The sequence below is a fragment of the Leptonotus elevatus genome, chromosome 10, assembly GCF_054856555.1.
Source record: "Leptonotus elevatus isolate MCC_2025b chromosome 10, RoL_Lele_1.0, whole genome shotgun sequence".
In the NCBI taxonomy this organism is placed as follows: Eukaryota; Metazoa; Chordata; class Actinopteri; order Syngnathiformes; family Syngnathidae; genus Leptonotus; species Leptonotus elevatus.
In genome coordinates this window covers 25,450,908-25,470,429 of record NC_141248.1, presented here as the reverse complement: position 1 = coordinate 25,470,429, position 19,522 = coordinate 25,450,908, and the positions used below count along the sequence as shown (strand labels likewise).

At 46.4% G+C, this 19,522-nt stretch overlaps 3 protein-coding genes across 4 annotated transcripts; 1 reads left to right on the top strand and 2 right to left on the bottom strand.

The window, feature by feature from the left end:
- Positions 1-10,120: 10,120 nt before the first annotated feature.
- Positions 10,121-14,194, bottom strand: b4galt7 (xylosylprotein beta 1,4-galactosyltransferase, polypeptide 7 (galactosyltransferase I)). Its single transcript, XM_086087693.1, has 6 exons — positions 13,753-14,194; positions 12,677-13,027; positions 12,364-12,589; positions 11,953-12,036; positions 11,767-11,871; positions 10,121-11,469 (listed from the first exon to the last, which is right to left on the bottom strand). Exons 1-6 carry the CDS (start codon positions 13,803-13,805, stop codon positions 11,314-11,316), a joined length of 975 nt encoding a protein of 324 aa, XP_085943819.1. The 5' UTR covers positions 13,806-14,194; the 3' UTR covers positions 10,121-11,313.
- An 89-nt stretch (positions 14,195-14,283) lies between these two features.
- Positions 14,284-16,488, bottom strand: LOC147167777 (transmembrane emp24 domain-containing protein 9-like). The gene is made up of 5 exons (XM_086087694.1): positions 16,290-16,488; positions 15,853-15,953; positions 15,651-15,776; positions 15,428-15,574; positions 14,284-15,093 (listed from the first exon to the last, which is right to left on the bottom strand). The coding sequence occupies exons 1-5, from the start codon at positions 16,486-16,488 to the stop codon at positions 14,944-14,946; spliced, it is 723 nt and encodes a 240-aa protein (XP_085943820.1). The 3' UTR covers positions 14,284-14,943.
- A 261-nt stretch (positions 16,489-16,749) lies between these two features.
- tmem216 (transmembrane protein 216) lies at positions 16,750-19,278 on the top strand. 2 transcript variants are annotated; one of them, XM_086087428.1, is made up of 6 exons: positions 16,750-16,781; positions 17,736-17,749; positions 17,819-17,912; positions 18,002-18,094; positions 18,356-18,557; positions 18,626-19,278. In XM_086087428.1, exons 1-6 carry the CDS (start codon positions 16,772-16,774, stop codon positions 18,639-18,641), a joined length of 429 nt encoding a protein of 142 aa, XP_085943554.1. In that variant the 5' UTR covers positions 16,750-16,771; the 3' UTR covers positions 18,642-19,278. The 2 variants fall into 2 exon arrangements, with proteins under 2 accessions (XP_085943554.1, XP_085943553.1); XM_086087427.1 differs by lacking the exons at positions 18,356-18,557; positions 18,626-19,278 and having other exon boundaries at positions 18,002-18,349.
- The last annotated feature ends 244 nt before the right edge of the window (positions 19,279-19,522 follow it).

Genomic DNA, 19,522 nt, shown 5'->3' with positions numbered 1-19,522 from the left:
CTTCCGAGGACAAACGTCGTCAAAGAAAGGAAGATGCTTGGAATCGCTCTTCGTCATCATCCTCTTCTTCCTGGAGGTCATGTGACCAAGCACTACTTTATCCCCAGTGATCAAGTGGTCTTCCCATGAAAAAGGGGCGGGGCCCAAAAAGTGGAACACTTTGTACTTCCGGTGTTCACGTTTGAAAAATAAAAGTCAATCCAATGAGCTTTTCTCTTCATTGCTGTCGAGTCCTCGCGAGAATCCGCCATCCGAAGTCAGGCCTCCGTTGTGTTGCCATGGAAACAAACGAGGACGCCCGCAGACGGAAATGAAGTCGGTCATAAAAAATGTCTTTTCTTTTTTGACATCTTAATGACTCCGCAATTTTCCTTGTCCACTTGATTGTCCCGCCCACTTTTGTGCCCAAGTCCAGTACACGGCAAGTACTTGCTTACAGGTAAATACTTGACAGGAAAGTCAAATACATTTTGCGGCGTGCGTACAATTGAAGTCGCGGCTTGCATGTCAACGTTTGCAATTAAGTCAAGCATTTGCATATGCAACAAATATGCAAACAAAGTGCTTCAAAGTAGCCCAGGTACAGATGAACGACCCAAAATGTCAACTTGGCCGTGGAAAGGTTTTGGTGCCAAAGAACATTCAAAGGCGTTAATGACTTAACACCTCGTAATGGCATTATAATGACATGCTAATTATACGCAAGTCATATGGAAGAAGAAAGAGGAGAAAACGCAGCATCACGCACACACATTATGGAATACGGGACAGATATAAACACACGCATATATATATATATATATATATGTGTGTGTGAGAGATGTTAATCAGTTAAGACAAAAGGGTGTGTGAACATTTGAAGCTCGTTAGGTTAATTAACACTTTCCCCACACAATTTATATTCAAATGAGGTGGTCTTTACTCGTTTGTGTGCGTTGGCTCGCACGCTGTTCGCTTGAGAAGAGCGTAAATGAATATTCATGAAATAGCCAATTGGGGCTTTGATGAAGCAAAGGGATCGATATCATTGACGACGATCGGCGTCATTGATGTTGATATCGATCGAATGTCGATATCGTCATCATTCGCGTCGTCATCTCGTCGATGTCAATGACATTTTTCTTGTTGCCGTTTTTGTGCGTCGCGCACGCGATACGAGTGACAAATCAACGCGAGCGCACCCGCGGACCTCGCTCAGTCAAAAACCCACGTTTGAATGTTTGAGCGCGGCCTCTTTAGCCCCGCCCCCGCACGCAAATGAGCCGAGAGATTTGGCTGAAGGTCACGCCGCCGCGCAAAAGATGGCCGCCTCCCATTCAAAAAGGCTCACGCTGTGATGACAACACACATGAGTCAAATGTGCGTGCGTGTTGCCATGACGCAAATGCGCCGATTGGCCGTCGTCAACGGCAACAAAACCTTCTCAACGGACACTTTGAAAAGGTGAAAAATAAGAACCGCACTTGACCCGATTGCATTTGGATTCTTTTGGTGTCCCCGCTCGAAGTCCGATCGCGATTGCGATCAAGAGATGAAATCCGAAACGTGATGAATTATGATCGACAGCCACCAACCCGTGGCCGCGCCGTGAAATCAAAACCCGTCAACTTTGAAGCGTTCAGCTTCACATCAAATGTGCTTTTAATAGAAAATCCGAATCCCGCCATGAGATGGAAAGATTTGGTCAACGTGTCCTTGTGATGCGTTTCTTTCTGTTTTGTGTCTTGTTCACATTTTCTTCTCGCGGCCGTTGCCGCCTGGCGGGCTGGCTGGCGGAAGCGCGAAAGGATAATGATGCGAACGATGCTTTTAATGACGCGTTAATTAGAATCACGCGGCGCTGGAAGACGACGCGTGAAACGCTCGTGCACGTTGGCCGTAAATAACGCAACAGATTGGACTGCATATGCTTCGCGTTGCAACTTTACAACCGCGCTGGCAACGGCACGCAACGCACCCGCGCAACTATTATTAGCAGACTTTGAAATCGCAAACAACAACAAAAGCAAACACGAATTTGGTGCCGGAACGCGTGATGGGAACTTCAGCAAAATTCATACGGCGCTTCTGACTCCGGCCTTGCTGGTTCCGACCGCTCGCCAAAACTTGACAAGAAGGCGATGATGCGCAGAAAAGAAGAACAAGTCTGTCAACCTGACGTACTTTTTAGCCGTTCCGCTAAAAATAACAATTCAGTCTCTCCCCATTGATCCATTTGGCTATGAAGCCATTTAGCCGTTTAGCCGTTTAGTTATGTAGCATTGATCTGTTTTTAAGCTAGCAAGACTTGAGACGCGCGTGTGATGCGTTTGCAGTCCTCTCGGTAAAAAGGAGCATCATTTGTTCAGCTGCAGATGGCCACCTGGAGCGCCTTCCGCTGGAGCCCCTCCCACCTGGAGCCCCTCCCACCTGGAGCGCCTCCCACTGGAGCCCCTCCCACCTGGAGCCCCTCCCGCTGGAGCCCCTCCCGCCCATCATTGTCGACAAGCGGTTCCACGCGGAACACGCTTGACCTTTGAACCTCCAGCTGCCGTACCCGCGCGCCGGCCATAGACAGACGGACGACATCGGCAACGGCTGACGCCTCCTCGTGCTTCTCCTTAAAAGTGTGCGTTCTGCGTCTTGGGAAAAAGGGACAATTCTCATTCTGTTGAATTTCACGCTTCGGAGCTATTTATTTACACTTATGGCCGTTTTGCTATTTAGCCCTTTGACTGTTAGCATCATAGATATGAACACAAGTCACTATGACACGCCCCTTTTGAATTGCGTGCCGACGGGTATGCGAAGCCAGGACGGGCAAAGCGATCGCTTTCCATGCAGACGGCAAGAAAAGACACAGAACAAGCATGTGGGCGGACACTGATGAACAATTAGGGCAACGATTTGACGAATGCAAATACATCATTTCTTTTTTGATTCCAATGTTGTGCATTCTGTTGTGGCGATGACAAAAAAGTCAACCACACAAAAATTGGTTGAGAAATGATCCATTTTCTAACTTCATTTCAATGTCCTTGACGCCACTGTCGCCCCTGCCAACATGGCCGCCACGTAAGGTTAGCGGTTAGCCTGACTGCTCCAACATGCGGCCGTGTTCCATTTTCATATCCGTTCAACATTTGCATTTGAAGTTTTAGCCATGAAGTCCTTTTTGGCCTTTTATCTGCTCATCCATTTAAGCTGTTAAAAAAAGGATCAGTTAAACAATTTAGCCGTTGACTTTTTCGCCATTTAGCACTTTTGGCCCTCTCACCATCGAGTTGTTTCCCCATTTTGCTGTTGACTCTTTCAGCCGTTTAGCTGCGAACAAGTGACGCATCAGATGGAGCCGTCATGGCTAACTCACTAATGAGGCGCCACGAGCCGCCGCCATTAGCGCCGATGTCAGCGCCAGACGCAGATGGCCAACGCAACCGTGCCAACGCAACGCCAACACGCACAGACACACTAAATGCCCACACAGCTTTGTGTGTGTGTGCGCTTTATGTCATTTGAAGTGTACACACACACGCACACACACAAACTCATCTTTAATAGAAAAACATGAAAAACAAGAAATTGTAATAATGATAATAAAAATAATGATTTGAAAATGTTGTCTTTTTAAACTGAAATACTTTTTCTCTTGTCAATCGTGAGCATGCGAGTGCTCAAGTGTTGTTGACATTCCCCGCTAGCCGATTAGCCGTAGCCACGCGTCATTGTTGTTGACGCTCATTTTTTTGCTCGGGTGACGGCGCAAGCGTAAGAAACGTCCTCTTTTGGGAGGACAGACCATTTTCTTACGTCCTGTTTGGATAAATTCATGAAAATGTCCGCTTGCGTACCTGCGACTGCTAGCACAATTTCAAAGCCGAGGCGAGTGTCCTCTTTTGGGAAACGGGAATATGGTCACCACAGTTAAGGAGGCCGAGCGCATGAAACACGTTGGCACGTGTCACGAGAATTCACTCTGATGACATCACATTAGTCGTCTTTTACGAAGTCATGTTAATTCACTAAAATAGATGAAAGCCGTCATTGTGAGTTCGTCGTGGTTCTTTTTTATTTTTTGAACCGCGATGGCTGAAGGCGATTTCGTCAGCGCTCATGCAGACTGTCCAAGTTTCCGTTGGCGTTCCGTCCATCGACAGCAAAACGTCAAGTGACGGACTGACGGACCGTCCATCAGTCCGTCCGCCTCGGGGAATTACATCAACATTCGATTTGTGCTCAAAAAATTCCAGAAAACAACAAAGCAAAAAAATTTATAAAAAAAAGTGGCTGTTGGGAAAACTGAGCTTCCTTAATTCACAAAAAAATCGAAATCGGGACTTCACAATTTCCTCCTGCTGCTGGACTAATGAAATGCGGCGGCCTTTCGGGGACGCATGAAACTTTTCCCACCAACGCCAGCAAACACAAACACACGCACACACATTTTCACAAGCAAGTAAGCACCTGGCAACATGCTTCTACACCTGCGTTAAATGCGTGTGTGTGTGCGTGCGGACATTTGTGTGTGACAAGGTGTTATCTTCATTATCACCCCCATAAGCCCCTCCTATAGCCTCCCCGCCCCCCCCAATCGCCCATCCTGAGAACATCTGAGGTGTTAACGCCAAACAAGAAGAGTGGGTGCAACTGAGGAGGGATGGGGCCACTTCCCTCTCTTCCAAGCACGCACACACGCACACCCCCACACGCACACACATGATGCATTTCCTAGCCCCTCCCCCTAAAACCCCAAGCATAAAAAATTATTGCCTCCCCCCATTTCTTTTCCTAACCTCAACCATAACCCAATTCAAACCTAAAGCCTAAAACCAAGTCTTGGCCCTCAAAAAAAGGTCTGAACTTGTGGGGACCACCAAAATGTCCCCACAATTCCAAGTCGGTCCCCACAATGGTAGTTAAACCTGGGAAAACACTTGACGTATGCTTCACACGTGTCACTGCGTGTTAAACGTGTGTGTGTGTGTGTGATTGTGTGTTTGTACGTGTTATTGTAGCCTATGTGTGTGTTTGCGATGTGTGTAATAGTTTTGTTATTAATAATAATAATAATAAATGTAAGTCATCAGCGCCTTTCGTGACACCCGAGGACGCTTCACACGACAGACTCGACTAAACGAAGACAATTCAAAGCAAAGGTGGCGAAGATGCAATCATGCAAGAAGTCCAAACGACAATCGGACCGGCGCTGAAGTTTGCTGCCGTCCAAACAAGCTCATGTCCGATTGGCCGCAGGGACGAACATATGCGTCCGCGACTGCTCACTGACCGGTCGCCGAGGCGACCGAGGCATCCTGAGTGATCGACCATCTGGTCGCCTCGCAATCTTTTTTTGCGACTGCTCATCTCCTCGTCGGCCCGCTAAACACCCACGCGAGACCCCAACATGGCCGCCGAAGCGCTTGTGACGTCACGTGACCAAGAGGGCCGCTGGCGCCAACACGTCCAATCCGTCGTGCCCGTCCACAAACACGCTCGGCCTGTTCAACGTCATCTGAATCGCATCACGTCAGTCATGTGACACGTCAGGCCAATCACGTCCTTGTCGACTTTTGTGATGACATCACAGAACTGACGTGTGACGACAGCTGATGTCGCAGGGCGGGACATGCGGGCAGTCCCGTTGTCCCGAAGGATGGTGACGGGGTGAAAGAGACCTCAGTCGGCGGGCATTGTGGGCCCGGGGCACTTCAGTCCTGGGGGTTGGAAGGGGGGGGGGTATTGTGAGTTTCTTTGAGCTGGTCCAAGGGGACAAAAGCGGGATAATCCGCTTCCCATCGGCATGAGGCGTCTCCTCCCACTCGTTAAGGTCGGGCCTGACAAGGCCTCCTTTCCTGTCAGCCCCTGTTGACACTTTGAATGGCGGCACAAGAAGGTTAGCCACATGCTAACAGTCATGCTAACTTGCATGCCTAACTCCCTTTGTGGCGTGTGAGTCCACCATTTTTTGGGACCTTCATTTTTTTATTTGTCCAGCTAAGGCAAGTGAAACATCTCATTCAAATTCTGGCTATCAAGAAGCGCGGTTGCAAAACCACATTTTGGAGGTGGAGGCATCCCGCCCAACAGCGATCAAGACAAACTGCCACATTTGAATTCATGTCAAAATGCACTTTTACTGAACGTGGTTGAACCCGCAACCCCATCGTGTCTTTAGCTTAGGAGGGCAGAACGCTAACCGCTGAGCTTAAACAGTCCGCAGAAGGTGCGGGAAGTCATGTTTGACGTTCAACCCACGGCGTCCGTTCCACTCGCGTTATTTGGGTCGGATGTTTTGATATTCACTTAAACACACGTAAAGCACCGCCATGGAGGGATGGAAGGGGGGGGGGGGGCAGGGGGGTCGGCACGCCAATTGTAAATCTACATTTCAAGCAAGCGGAGATAACAAACTAACAAGCTAAAAAACGTGCTTCTTTGATTAAGTTAGCTTGCGAGCTAACGTCAGCGTGTCGACTGCGAGCCTTCAGGCGGTCAAATGCGAACTTGCCGACCAATCAGGACGCAAGAGTCACTCGGACACATGTTGAGCGTGTCATGACATCTTGTCATCGTTCAAGCGAGTGAGCGAGCTTGTGGCTAATTGAGATGATTACCCGCAAGTGTCACGACATGCTAGCGCTGATGCTAATGAGCATCTTTGCAATGGGGTGTGTGCGTGGAAGTCGTGTAAACACCCCCTACTGATCCCGCACTTAATTGATTCCAGCTCAGCACAATTAAAACACTCACACTCGCTGTGGGGCGCAGATGGGGGAGGGGGGTGTAAAAAAGGGGGGGGGGCTGAGGAGGGGGGCTGCGGGAGGTGTGCAGGGAGGAGAGGAAATGAGAGGAGGACAACAGAAGGTTGAATAGAAGTGACGATTTGAGTTTTTGGGTGTGTGAGCAAAGAAACAGCTTGGAAGGAGGTGAGGCGCGCGCGCACGCACACACACACAGAGCTTGTGTGCGAGTGAATGTGAGGCGACAAGGAGACAAATTAAGGAGCAATTAGACTTTGGCATGATGAGCACCATGTGACCACTATGTGGCGCTATTCCAGCTCGACTTTCTTTTTCCCGTCTATGGATGCCAAATTTGGAGCCACACAAAACATGTTCAACATTCTCGTCACCACACACGCACGCACGCACACGCACACGCACGACACGTCATACAATGAGATTGAAAGCAGCTCCTTCTTCTCATGCATGTCAAATAGGCAAGAAGTTAAAATAATCATCATAATCATCATAATAATAATCAGCTCATCCGCTAAAGCTCTGCAGAAGCCTGACAACTTGACAAGCAGCCTGATTATTTGATTCAGGCGTGTTGGAGGAGGGAGACAGGAAGAAAAAAAGCAGGCTGGATGGTCAACAAAATGATTGACAGGTTCATCCAACTCAATTGTTGTCATGACAACGCACACATCCAAAACATCAAGACTGACACAGGTGAGTCACCTGTGATGCCCATAAGTTAGCAACAGGAAGCCCCCCCCCCCCACCCGACCCCACCCCCAAAAAAAATCACAACACACACACAGAAGGCCTCAATGAAAGGGAAAGTGACAGGCAAAAATGCAGAGTTGGGTTTGGACCAAAGCAGGTGTGCGTGATGATGTCATCACATGAAGGGCGGGGCGGGGTCTGTCACTCGTCACAGCTGTCCATCAAAACTTTTTCTGATGTTGTGATCCGACTTGCCGGACCGCATCCCGCCAGCGGCCCCTCGACAGATGGGCGTGTGCGCTCATGAAAGACACCCCCTTTGTCTCCAGGTGTGTGCGTGTGTCCCCAGGCTCTTCCTGTTGCCCCCCCCCCCCCCCAGGAGGCATGCAAGAGTCCACAAGTGATCCCCAGTGAGAACAGCCCACCATCGCTCGCGTTTGTTTACTCGCCGTCCGCACCTGCTTGGCGCCGTGTTGCCTTCAGGAGCTACGCTAGCTAGTTAGCCAACCAAATTAGCTTCGCCTTGGGATGCCGTTTTTGGGAGATAACGTTTGTGCGGTTGCCTTCGGGTGCCACCTTGAACCGCGTCCAGGGGCCAAGTTGGGCTCGCGTCTTCTGATGTCAACCAGATTTGAGTTTGGACGTTTTTAGGGTTAGGTCACTTTGGAGGCGGAGACATCTTTCACTTTTTTGTAATGGGGTTAGGGTTAGAAACCGTACAGAAACATTTTCGAGGTAGCTGCGGCAACAGACGTGATATCATCTTTTTGTAGTTTTATCTCTTGAACATTATTTGGCAGAAGCGTCCTCGGATTTCCATTGGCACTAATGTGATGGCATTATGTACATTATTATGTGGAATAACACGTTGAAATGTTTATTAGTGTGCCTAATAATAATAATAATAATAATAAAGCTGCCATCTCACTGTGCGGCCAATGTTTTTGGTTTTCATCAGGATTTGTAAGATGTTTACGTGTGGCAAAGACATTTTCAACATGTTCAGTCCATGTTTCTGTCAAGTTCTTTCGCAACCTTTTACGAACCCTGACGAAAACCCCAAATGAGCTACATTCACATGCATTTGTTGTCCATTTTCAATTTCATTTCAATTTTTCCACTTGACTTTAAGAAATGATGTTGACTTTTTGGAAAACTTTATCTCCAGTATAAAACTTTAGGTAGCTTTTTACTTGCTTAGTTTTTAATTTAGTTTAACACGGTGATGCCCCGGGGAGCTCTCTGCAACCCCCCCCCCCCCCCACCATTTTTAAACAAAGCCTTTATATATTTCGATTTAAAAGAAAAACTCCATTTCAACAAAGATTTTTTTTTACGCTTTTTTCTGCTACTGCAAATTAATATTGGCTTGAAAAATCGCAGACTATGAATAATTGCTATCGCCCCTAGAAAAAAATACGTAAACATATTGGTCTGTAACTAACGTTGATCTATTATGACTTGTGGTCCTTCAAAAGCAACTTGATGGATTGCTGAACGAGCGCGTTTATTAGCATGATTAAAATGAGCATTTGCAAAGAGCACAAACTCAAAAATAACCAAAAGGCAGTGAGCAGATGGAGGCGAATCCGACGGACAGATGACGCTTGGCGGCGTATGCCGTTTTGTTTTTCACGCGAGTGGACGTCGTCCGTCGCTCGTTTGTCCCTTCTGACAACAAACGTCCCGTCAGTCGATGATGAACGTTCAGAACTTTACGAGTTGCCGACAAACAGATGGACGCAAAGTATTCAGCCTTTAGGTGCCCGGCCGCTGCCTGCAGGACCCCTCGGACACGCCCCCAAAAGCTCCAGAGAGCCAATCACAAATCTCCTCACTTGTTGGACTTATGTGGCATTCCAAACAATTATGCAAATGTCTCATCTTTTGCAAAAGTGTTCTTTGGTTGCTTTGTCCTCACTGCTTTACTTCGACACGAAAGGTTGAATTGTTGGTGAGATCTCATGTGACATTTGCCACCAGATCAATCTTTTGTACATTTAAGCGAGCGTGTAAGATGGCCGCGGGGCTCCTCTCAGCCCAAGTCGAGCATGTAATTATGACGAATTCTCGTAAAAAGTCAACATGTCGGCCCGAGGCCCAAAGTGTCAATTATGGCTTCCAGAAAGATCCACGAGACAAATTGCGGCAGTAAGACGGGAGACGAGCCGTTAGCGACACGAAACACGCACACACTGCAACGACGACAAGAATGTCACAAGCTCCATCAGACATGAGCAGCCGATTTCGCGGTGCACTTGGCCACCTTCAGACATGACGAGTCGACTTAGAAGAGAACGTTTGACTGTTGCATTTTAAAGTTGTGATGTTCAGACAGAGTTCAACTCCAACAGAAGCTTTAAGAACAAGCGCTCGCTCTGCAGTTGGCGTAGCAAGAAAGATGCATATTGGAATGAATGTAGTCGGAGCGCCATCTAGTGGGCAAGCGGCCTAAAGGACACTATTCTGAACAACTCCGAGACCGAACAGCATTTACTGTTTCATGAGAAATTTGGAATGTACTGTTATCGGGCCACGGTATTTAATTGGCCAAACTCTAGAAAAGGGCTAATTGACCGTACATAAACACGCAGACAGAAAAAGTCGTTGCCCGGATGTCCCAAATTTTGGAGACAGTTGAACACGAGGAAGGGGCAGAGGACAACAAAGGGACAGAATGAATACATAAATAAATATCATATTGTTATCATTTATTACCCCAAAAAATGCGGCAGTCTGAGGTTGATTATCATCATAATCATTCATCTCATTCAGTGATGTCATCATCTTACAACAAGTAACATGGCGTCCGTCCGTGGCGCTCCTCAAGCAAAACCACACTTTAAAAAAAGGAACAGCACTTAAATAGGAAAAAGACAACAAGAATTAAATAATTGTCTTGTATCTTGTCCACTTGATATCAAGACTGAGTAAAAAAAAAAAAAAAAAAAAGCCAGGGTACACGTTAGCGCTGCTAGCTGTGTTGAGGGGTGTGCAGACTTTTGTTCTCGGGGGCCACGTTTGGCTTTTCTAACCGACGTACCTACAGTATGTTTGCTTTTTACTATTCAAAATAAATCCATGAATACAAAATAAATATTTTAAACAAACAAAAAGATCATTTTACACTCAAAAAAATTAATGAATGCAGCAAATAAAATTGTTTATTTCAATGATAGAATGCTGCTCACTATTTAGCATAATTTAAACCAACTAACCAATTATTTAATACAATTTTAAAAACTTGCAATAAAAAATACACAATTGACTATTAAGATAAATAATTTAAGAAAATGTATTAAACATTTTGAATTAACCAATTTTTGTAACACTAAATTAAAAATAATAATAATAACTTATCTTTAATTACTTTTATTTCATAACATTTACTTCCAATTTACATATTTCACAAAACCTTCAATTATCTACATTTTTTATTTCAATCACCCCCCCCCCCCCTATTTTGTTCTTTATAACAAAGCAACCAAGCAGTTATTTCATCAGATAAATGAATAAAAAATGAATGAATGAATTTTGGAGAGCAAACCAATGCGAAATTAATGCAAAAAATAAAATTGTAGTAAAACAATCTTCATACACATTTTCCCCATCCTATTATTTTCAATTCTAAATCATTCGGCAATAATTTAATGCCATAAAAACATGAAATGTCATTATTTTTTCTTTCATTTGAACAATAATGTTGACGTTTTTTTTTTCCCAATTAAATTTGTTGAGAAGAAGTTTTGTTTGAGTTGTTAATAATGCTAATGTGATAGATGGAATGTGTTGGAAAGTTGTTCTCCTCATCTGCTTCCTGTTCAGGAGCTCTCCAAAATAAAAGGCGAGTGTGCGTGTTTGTATGTTTGTGTGCATGCGTGTCCTACGCGAGGAGGCACCAGGGCGTCTGGTCTTGGTCGCACTCCAGCCTAATGTTGATGACGGTGCAGGGGGCGCCCCCTATCGTCAGCTCCTGGCGGGACTCCACTTGGTAGCGCAGGTTGCTGAGGCCCCCTTCAGGATCCACTTTGAACTGCTCCTGCACGCCACAAAAAAAAGTTGCAATTTGGAAAAATAACTCCGTTTGAAATTCTTCCCCACTGACGCCACCATGTGTCAAAATGTGGAATAGCAAGCAGGCTAGCTAGAATTCACCAAATAGCACTTTTTTTTTATGTCATTATTCACAATATATGAACTAATTATGAAATGAAATGAAAAAAAAAAAACATAAATACAAATGTAATCAATTTAATTAGTTAGCACATTTCAGGCTGCTAACGTTTTTTCAGTGACATTTTGTTGGAGTGCTCAAAGCAAGCAAAAGTTGCGCAACCTGCTTCTGGGCCGCCACCCGCTTCTGGTCCCGTTTGCGCCAGGCCGGGTCGTGCACGTGCAGGAAGGTCTCGTAGCCCGTGGTGATGCCGACCGGCCGGGACAGCTGCAAATGGACGCCAACGACACCACTGGGTTTGGGAAATCATCGGCCTTGGATTTTGAAAAGACGTCAGGTGACACTCACCTGCAAGTTGGCCTTTCGCAGACGTCTGTAAAACTCGTCGTCCTCGCGGCCCCACCCCCAGAAACGATTGGACATCCCGTTACACTGCCGGTATACAGAAACGTGCGTTTGGAACACTTTTCATTCAAACGTGAAATGGATCACATCGAAATGTGACATCGCGTCAAAACGAAAATTGATCATGTGGAAACATGAAATTGGTAACATCAAAATGAGAAATTGATGACGTGAAAATAAATTGATCATGTCAAAATGTGAACTTGATCACATGAAAATTGGGAATTGATCATGTCAAATGATGAGATTAAAGCGATGACTGCAACATCAAACCAAAGTGCAAACTCGATTGTGTCCAAATGTGAAAGTTCTCCTGCCAAAAGGTGAAGGTGCTGCCGCGGAAACGGCGGTTACCATGCGGTAGTGCTTCTTGGTGAGCAGCAGGATTCCGCCCACGTAGGTCTTGTAGTGGTAGAGCGGGTGCAGTTCCGGGGAGGCCACGTGGAAGGGCCCGTTGGCCGGGAAGCCGTAATCCAGCGCCTCGTTGAGGGGCAGCAGGTCCACGTCGTGCATGGCCAGGTAGTCGGTGTCGTTGGCGCTTTCCAGGTAGCCCACGTTGATCAGCGACGCCCGGTTGAACCTGCCGGTTGGGTTGATGAGCAAACAGGCCAGACGTCCCCAAAACGTGATCCCGCGTAACTTGTCGGAAGCCATGACTGGCTCTCACCTGAAGTGATCCACCTGGTTGATGATGAGGATCTGGTGCGCAATCTTCTTCTTGTTGAGGAAGGCGTGCATGAAGGGCACGAAGACCAGCAGCTCCTCGAAGCGCTCCCTGAAGGGAATCAACAGCGACATCTTGTGAGGACCCCACCGCGCCTCCTCTTGCGGGCGGCTCTCGGACCGGCACGGAGGCGGCGGCGGCTGCTGCGGCAGGCGTCCGTTCCGCTGCGAGGAGGCGGCGGCGGCGGCGGCCATGTCTGACGAACAGCTGAGCTGCAGCCACAGCAGAGACGCAAGCAGCAGCAGCAGGCAGAGGCCGAACAGCTTGTACACCGAACAGCGGCCCCACGCTAACCTGAACACACCAACAAGACGTCAGGCACCATTTGCTTTTTGGGGAAGTTTGTTTTTTGACGAGCACTGAAATCATTCCATCAAATCACAGCAGGTTGATGCAACAACATGCTTTTAGTAGGATCCTCCCCAATGAAGTGAAAAATGACCCCTCCCCCCCCCCCTCTCTATCATTGATGAAGCACAAAGTAAGCTCTCTTAAGTGATATGGGAAACAATCACTGAACTAAACCAAATTTAGGACATTACATCAAGCGTCAGAATGAAGCTTATAGCTATGCTAAAAACTCTCTTTTTAAAATCTTGTACAGTACTTTCATTTTTACTTTCCACATTTTGTCCGTTCAGTTCACAGACTGTATTTGAATTGTGCATACTGTACACATTGATTCAATCCTTTGAATGGTTTTAAACATCTGCGTAGACTTTTTCAATTAATTTTACCCTTCAGGTCGAGCGTGTGCACGTTACATTGGCTAAAATGATTAAATACACTTTTTAGGGATGTAAAAATGGCAGAGCTGATTGTTTTAGGTGGTTTACAAAGTTTGAGAAGCAGCGTTAAGCTGTTGCTGTGCGCACATGCCACGTTTGTGTCCAATTCCAAACTTTTGACTTACTCTTTTAAGTCTTCCTACTCGACAACTTCGGAGGCGACATTTCTTCAAACAATACATTTGAATTTAAAATCCTTACAGTCCATTACAGGCTGAAGTCGCTTTTTACCTTCTCTCCTCCTTGAAGTAGAGCACAGGTTTCCTCTTGGACGAGAACATCATCGTGAGCCTTCAAAAGTTCGCTTTTTCAAAAAGACAATTCAAACCCGCGCGTGAGTCCTCCTCAATATTCGCCATGCCGACGAGCGCTCGCGTTTAATCGGACTTCATTTCAACTCGGAGTCACTCGTTCATGTCGGCGGCGTCCTCTCCCTCCAAGGCTGGACACGTAGCATGTAGCATGTAGCAATAGCACGTAGCCAAGCTAAGCTAACATGCTGCTAGCGAGAATTGGCGGAATGCGGCCCGACATGCGACGAGCGCCTTTAAAACGGATTCGACGTCAGCTGAAATAAAGCGCCGATATGGATTTTCTTCATTTTTATCCACGAAATCAGGGAGGAGCGGGGAAAACATCCCTCAAGAGCCGAACGCGCTTGGGTTCAACCTGATCTACTGCTCGAGCGGCAACAAAGCACAAATGCTGAAGGGTCCTACCTCCCCACTTGAACAACGGAACAGAAAACCAACAGAATAAAAATAGTTTACAGTAACTTTAATTTCAACATCTTTCAAATCATTACATTTAAGTATCAAATTTCAATGAGAACAAAAGCATTACAAACTCGTTTTCTTGTCAAGAGCAAATTGGGCTAAAACCTTAAACACGAGTATTGTAATGAAAAAAGATGACTTTTTTTCAAAACCTTTAAAAGTATTTTCTAAAATCCAATATTGACACAAACATCCAGAAACAAACATGACAGTGTCACACTACTGAATTCAGCTTCCGACCTGCATAGATCAAATGTAGAACACATTAAAAACATCAAAAAGTCAACATTCACACTGGATGCAGTAACTTGTTTTCTCTTCGCAGACAAATTTTATTTTGGGTTGGGGTTGGGGGGGGGGGGGGTGTGAAACCACTGAAATTAAATTGTTTGACACGAGTTCATATGTGCAGTGACCATTCGTGACGTCACACGAGCGCCGCGCCGTCAGCCGTCAGCTAAACTTTTGCAATAATCATCTGTCCACACGTGACGCCGTGGACCCACTTCGCATTTCACTGGATGATCCAAAATTTTCCGTCTAAAAAAATCATAAATATTAGTAATGGTCTCAAGTAACTTTTGTGCATGGCATCTCCGCTCCATACTGCATCTCTTCATAGGCACGCGCGCAAGCGAGCATGCGCTTAGACCAGCTTCTTGGCCTCAAAGAAGCCCTTGAGGTGTCTCATCTGCCAGATGCCGATGGCCACCAGGATGAGGGTCTGCACGATGGACCACCACAGGACGCGCTGGTTGGTGCTCTCGCTGGTCTGGCGGAAGCGCTCCTCCCGGAACTGCAGGCGACAGCGCAGGCGCGTGTAAACATCACTACGCTGTAGGAAAATCAGCGCAGCCCCCCTCAAGTGTGCTGCGGCAAACATCCAAATGGCCACCTTTCACTTTTTCTTTTCACCTTACGCCACTGGGTTACACTAAAGGGGTATTATCTGTAGTAACCGCCCAAAGTGCGGCCTTTTGGGGAGGCGAGGACCCAACAGTTGACTCGGGCAAGGCGCATGACCAGGAAATGATGTCTGCTGATGTGCGGTGATATTTTTTCCCTTTAATGTACACCAAGTGCCTCGACTCAATAAACGGGAAAGCCTGCAATTTCTAATCGCCACTGACCCTTTGGTAGTTCTGCTCCTTCTGGATCTGGTCCACCTGCTCCACCAGCTGCCTGACTCGCAGTTGCAGCTCCGACAGTTTGTCTTTGGCGGCGATCTCGGCGTAGTTGTTGGCGTGCTCGCCCACCTGGATGTCCAGGTGGACCCTCTGCGGGAAAAGCGGCAAATGCCGGTCAAAGCAAATGGTGGAAGAAGCGCGGTCGCATTGTGCGGCGCATCCTCACCAGCATGCCTCCGGCAAAGAGGGCGAACTTAGACGAGTTGGAGTGCAGGCAGATCTGATGTTCTCCGGGTGTATGAGACGTGAAGGTGAACCTCCCCTCCGAGCCATACTGTCGAGACAGGATCACCTGAAGAGAGAGAAAGAGAGAGAAAGAGAGAGAAATCATTATCTGCCGGGCTCGAGTTCCACGTAGAATAACGAACCTTCTCATCGGGGTCTTTGACTTCCACAAACATGCCCAGACCCTGAGTGGCCGGAAGATATTCTTCTCTGTGTTTATCGTACAGCTGAGTCCGATAGTTGCCTGCAAACAACAACACGGAGTGAGTTTCATGCCAATAGAAAAAGACATTTCCCTTGCAGCCACAAACACTTAACTAAGTGCCATCACGCAAACACTACTTGCTTTAATGCGTTCTGTGCATCACAAATCAAAGACCTCCGAAACAACACAGCTTGAACGGTATAATAGCTGAAATATCGCTAGATGAAACGACAGAAAGTTGAATAAAAATCCCAGGCTTTAAATCACACTTTAAGAACTGTCGAGCAACTTTGACTAACGATGTTTGAATCTCAAAAGTTTGCGAGCTAGCGGTTAGCTTTCGCAAGGCCGCTTCCCAGTCGCCGAGGCGCTTACCGATAATCATCGTCTCATCTGGGATTTCTTCTATGAAACACTTTTTCTCCGTTTCTCCGATGTGGAAGTACAAGGCGGTGACGAGGCCGTAAAAAATGTTGAGAAGGAAAAACGACAACAGAGTCGAGCACATCCTGACAGACGCCATCTTACTGCCAGAGCGCGCCACTGCGGCTGCGCAGAAGTGGCAGTGCCACATCAACCAAAGGCCACGTTCAAGCCAATCAGCGCCGTTGGGAGTTTTTACTTAAATTTTATTTATTTTTTTTCTAGTTGGAACCTAAAAGTACAACAGCTACCGATAACAAATACAATGACGTTCATGTAAAAAGTAAAAAAAAAGAAAAGAGAAAAAAGTCGACATTTAAAAGCACCCGGCAGTGCTCCTGTAATACACTAGAGAGCAGCAAAACAGGAGACAACCAGTTACGCGATAAGCGAAGAAGTACCACTTCCCCAAGCTGTTTCCAGGGTAACCAGAAATGGCGCCCGGTAAGTAGCTCGTCTGTCTCTGAACCGATCAAATAAATCCCTATGTCGTTACATTTCTATTTCCTGATGAGCTTGAACGCATTTTCATGTGATTAATATGAAAAGCAACACGTAAGACTAGTTAAATTGCAGTATTTAGATAAGGCGAAACACGTTCTTAACAAAACAGGCTAACATTATCAAGCAAATTCATTTCGCTTTACGTCAATTTTTGTGCAGGAGGAATGATTCAGTAAAAGTACTACAGTACAAATACAGACACGTGGAAAGCTCGGTTGCAGGTCCTTAAGATAATGTCATGTACAGTACAGACTCCGAAGTGTATTTCATTACAAGTAAAACGTAACAATGAATTTCATTCAATTACGTGCATGCATCATAAAAAAAAGTCTGCAGATTTATGCTATCAAAATGTGCTCCCATAGTTTTAGTTTTTGACTACCCCAAAATACTTATTAGCCCATGATTTAAAAAACAAACACACCTGAATGTGTGAAGTGAGGTCAGAAGCTGAAACTTTTTACGCTAAAATCTGACGTTTTTACCATCAATCATTTTTGGATAGGGAATATCTTGCTTCTCCGAGTCTGTCACGTCATGGTTGTTAACGCTGCCTGGTTCACATGCTTGCGTGTCACTCCTGTCCCTGTTTTTTTCTTCTTCTTGTAATATACGTTGATTGGACAGAGACAAATGCATTCAACGTTATTTGTACAAAAGAGATCATGTGACAAATTGCGGCTAATTTGCAACTCTTGCCTGGTTTCACAGTCAAATAAGGCAAGGCAAAGAAACCCAATAGAGCAATTTATACCAACTAAAGAATAGTGCAAATAAAAGATGAACATACAAAAAGAAAATCTGTTTTGCAAATTGCAACAAATGTTGAAAAATACCCAGTGAATGTAAGCGGGCAGTAAAGGTCTTGACCGTGATGTCATCGTTTGTCTCCAGGCAACCAGCCAATCGTATCCTTCCCGTGATGTCGTCGTGCGCGTGCTCGACCTTGTGCGTGTGACCTTGACGCGCAGCCTCAGCTTTCGTCGACTGCCTTGCAGGTGCTCCTGTACCTCAACTGCTGGTACTTTGCCGCCTTCTTCCTGGCGCACGTCCTCATGTTCGTCTACAAAGGTCGTCCGCCGGCAACGTCTCCTTTCAGCTACTGTCAGCGTTAACGGGTTTCTCCAAGATCTTCAAGGTCCGCTTCTTCTTCTCGGCAGGCCTTCTGCTGCCCTACCCGACGAGTAATCTGATTCTGGACGTGGCGCTGCTGCTGCTCTTCCTCGGTCTGGAGATTCTGCGGATCTTCTACGGTGGGTGCCGACGCTGCGCTTGGCTTGAGATGTTTCCTTCCGGCAGGTCCGTTCGGTCCAAGAAAAGAAGCCAGTTTGATTTCGAGGGGATGTCGAACATCAGCAGACCCACGGGAAAGTCTCAAGAAGCCATCGGAGAAAAAGCACAGGAAGTCTGCCATCTTGTTTCCCCCCAAAGTTCCTCAAAGACAAACTTATTGATTTGGATGTCGACAGTTTGTGGAGACAGGTGATGAGCGTGCGTGCGTGTGTGCGTGTCAGGGTGGAAGGGCAACCTGTGCGAGCACGCGGTGACCACGGCGGTGTCGGTGTTCCTGCTCGTGCCGTGCGTCACGCTGTCCGTCTACTTCCTGCTGCTGCAAAGTTTCGTGCTGCGTCTGGAGTTCCTGCTGGGTTTGGTGCTGCTTTGCTTCTACGGCCTCCAGTTCCTGCTCGGCGCGCTGGCCTTGTCGACCTTCGCCAGGTGAGCTGCAGGCGCCCTCGCGCGAGGCCCCCAGAATGTTCTGTCATGGCTTCTTCTTCTTCCTGCAGGTCCAAAGTTTACTGACGAGCGCCGAGCGTCCAATCAAACACTTGAGATTTGATTCCTAGTTTTTGTACATCATTTTTCTACTCGTCGACATGTTTGGACATTTCTACTTTCGTACAAAAAGTCAAACTCTGAACATCACAGAAATCAATCAGCAGTCAACCATCTTGCGATTGTTTGTGACTTTGAGATGTAATTAGGATTTCATATTTATTATCTTCCAGTGGATATGAATTTGTTGAATACTGTTATGGATTAATAATGAAATCGACTTCCTTATCCTAAAACACATGTCAATCAGGGGTGGCCAAGGTGGGCCCGGGAGAGTCCCTATCCGGCCTGTTTTCTATGTTGCTCTTCACGAACACACCTGATTCAAGATCAAGATCGTTATCCGATGAGCTGATCATTCGATTCAACTGTGCTGCAGGAGGGAAACGTGGAAAACAGGCTGGATAGGGGCTCTCCAGGAATCAAACTTGGCCACCCCTGATGTAAAGGATCAGGTTATGTGGAAGCGGGCAACTTGTATTGACAATTTCGATTCTCGAACTGCATTTTTGGGGGGTATTTGCTCTTATCTTCAATTGTGCTTTTTTATTTTTTAAGTCCCCTTATTGTACACATTTCTATACGTATTCAAAATAAAACATAAAAAAAACAACCCAGGTGCCCTTGGGAGCGTATTGCAACATGTCATTTAGAGGTCAGAAGGTCAACCAAGAACATTTATTTATTTATTTGCCCCGCTGACCTCGAGACACAAACGTGTGTACCGTCCACCAAGGAGCACATCACAGAACATCAGCATAGGGAAATTGTCTCTGACTGAATCAGCTTAGCAAGCGGTGTCCCACAGGGTTCAATGTTAGCACCACTTCTCTTTCTTTTCTGTGTTC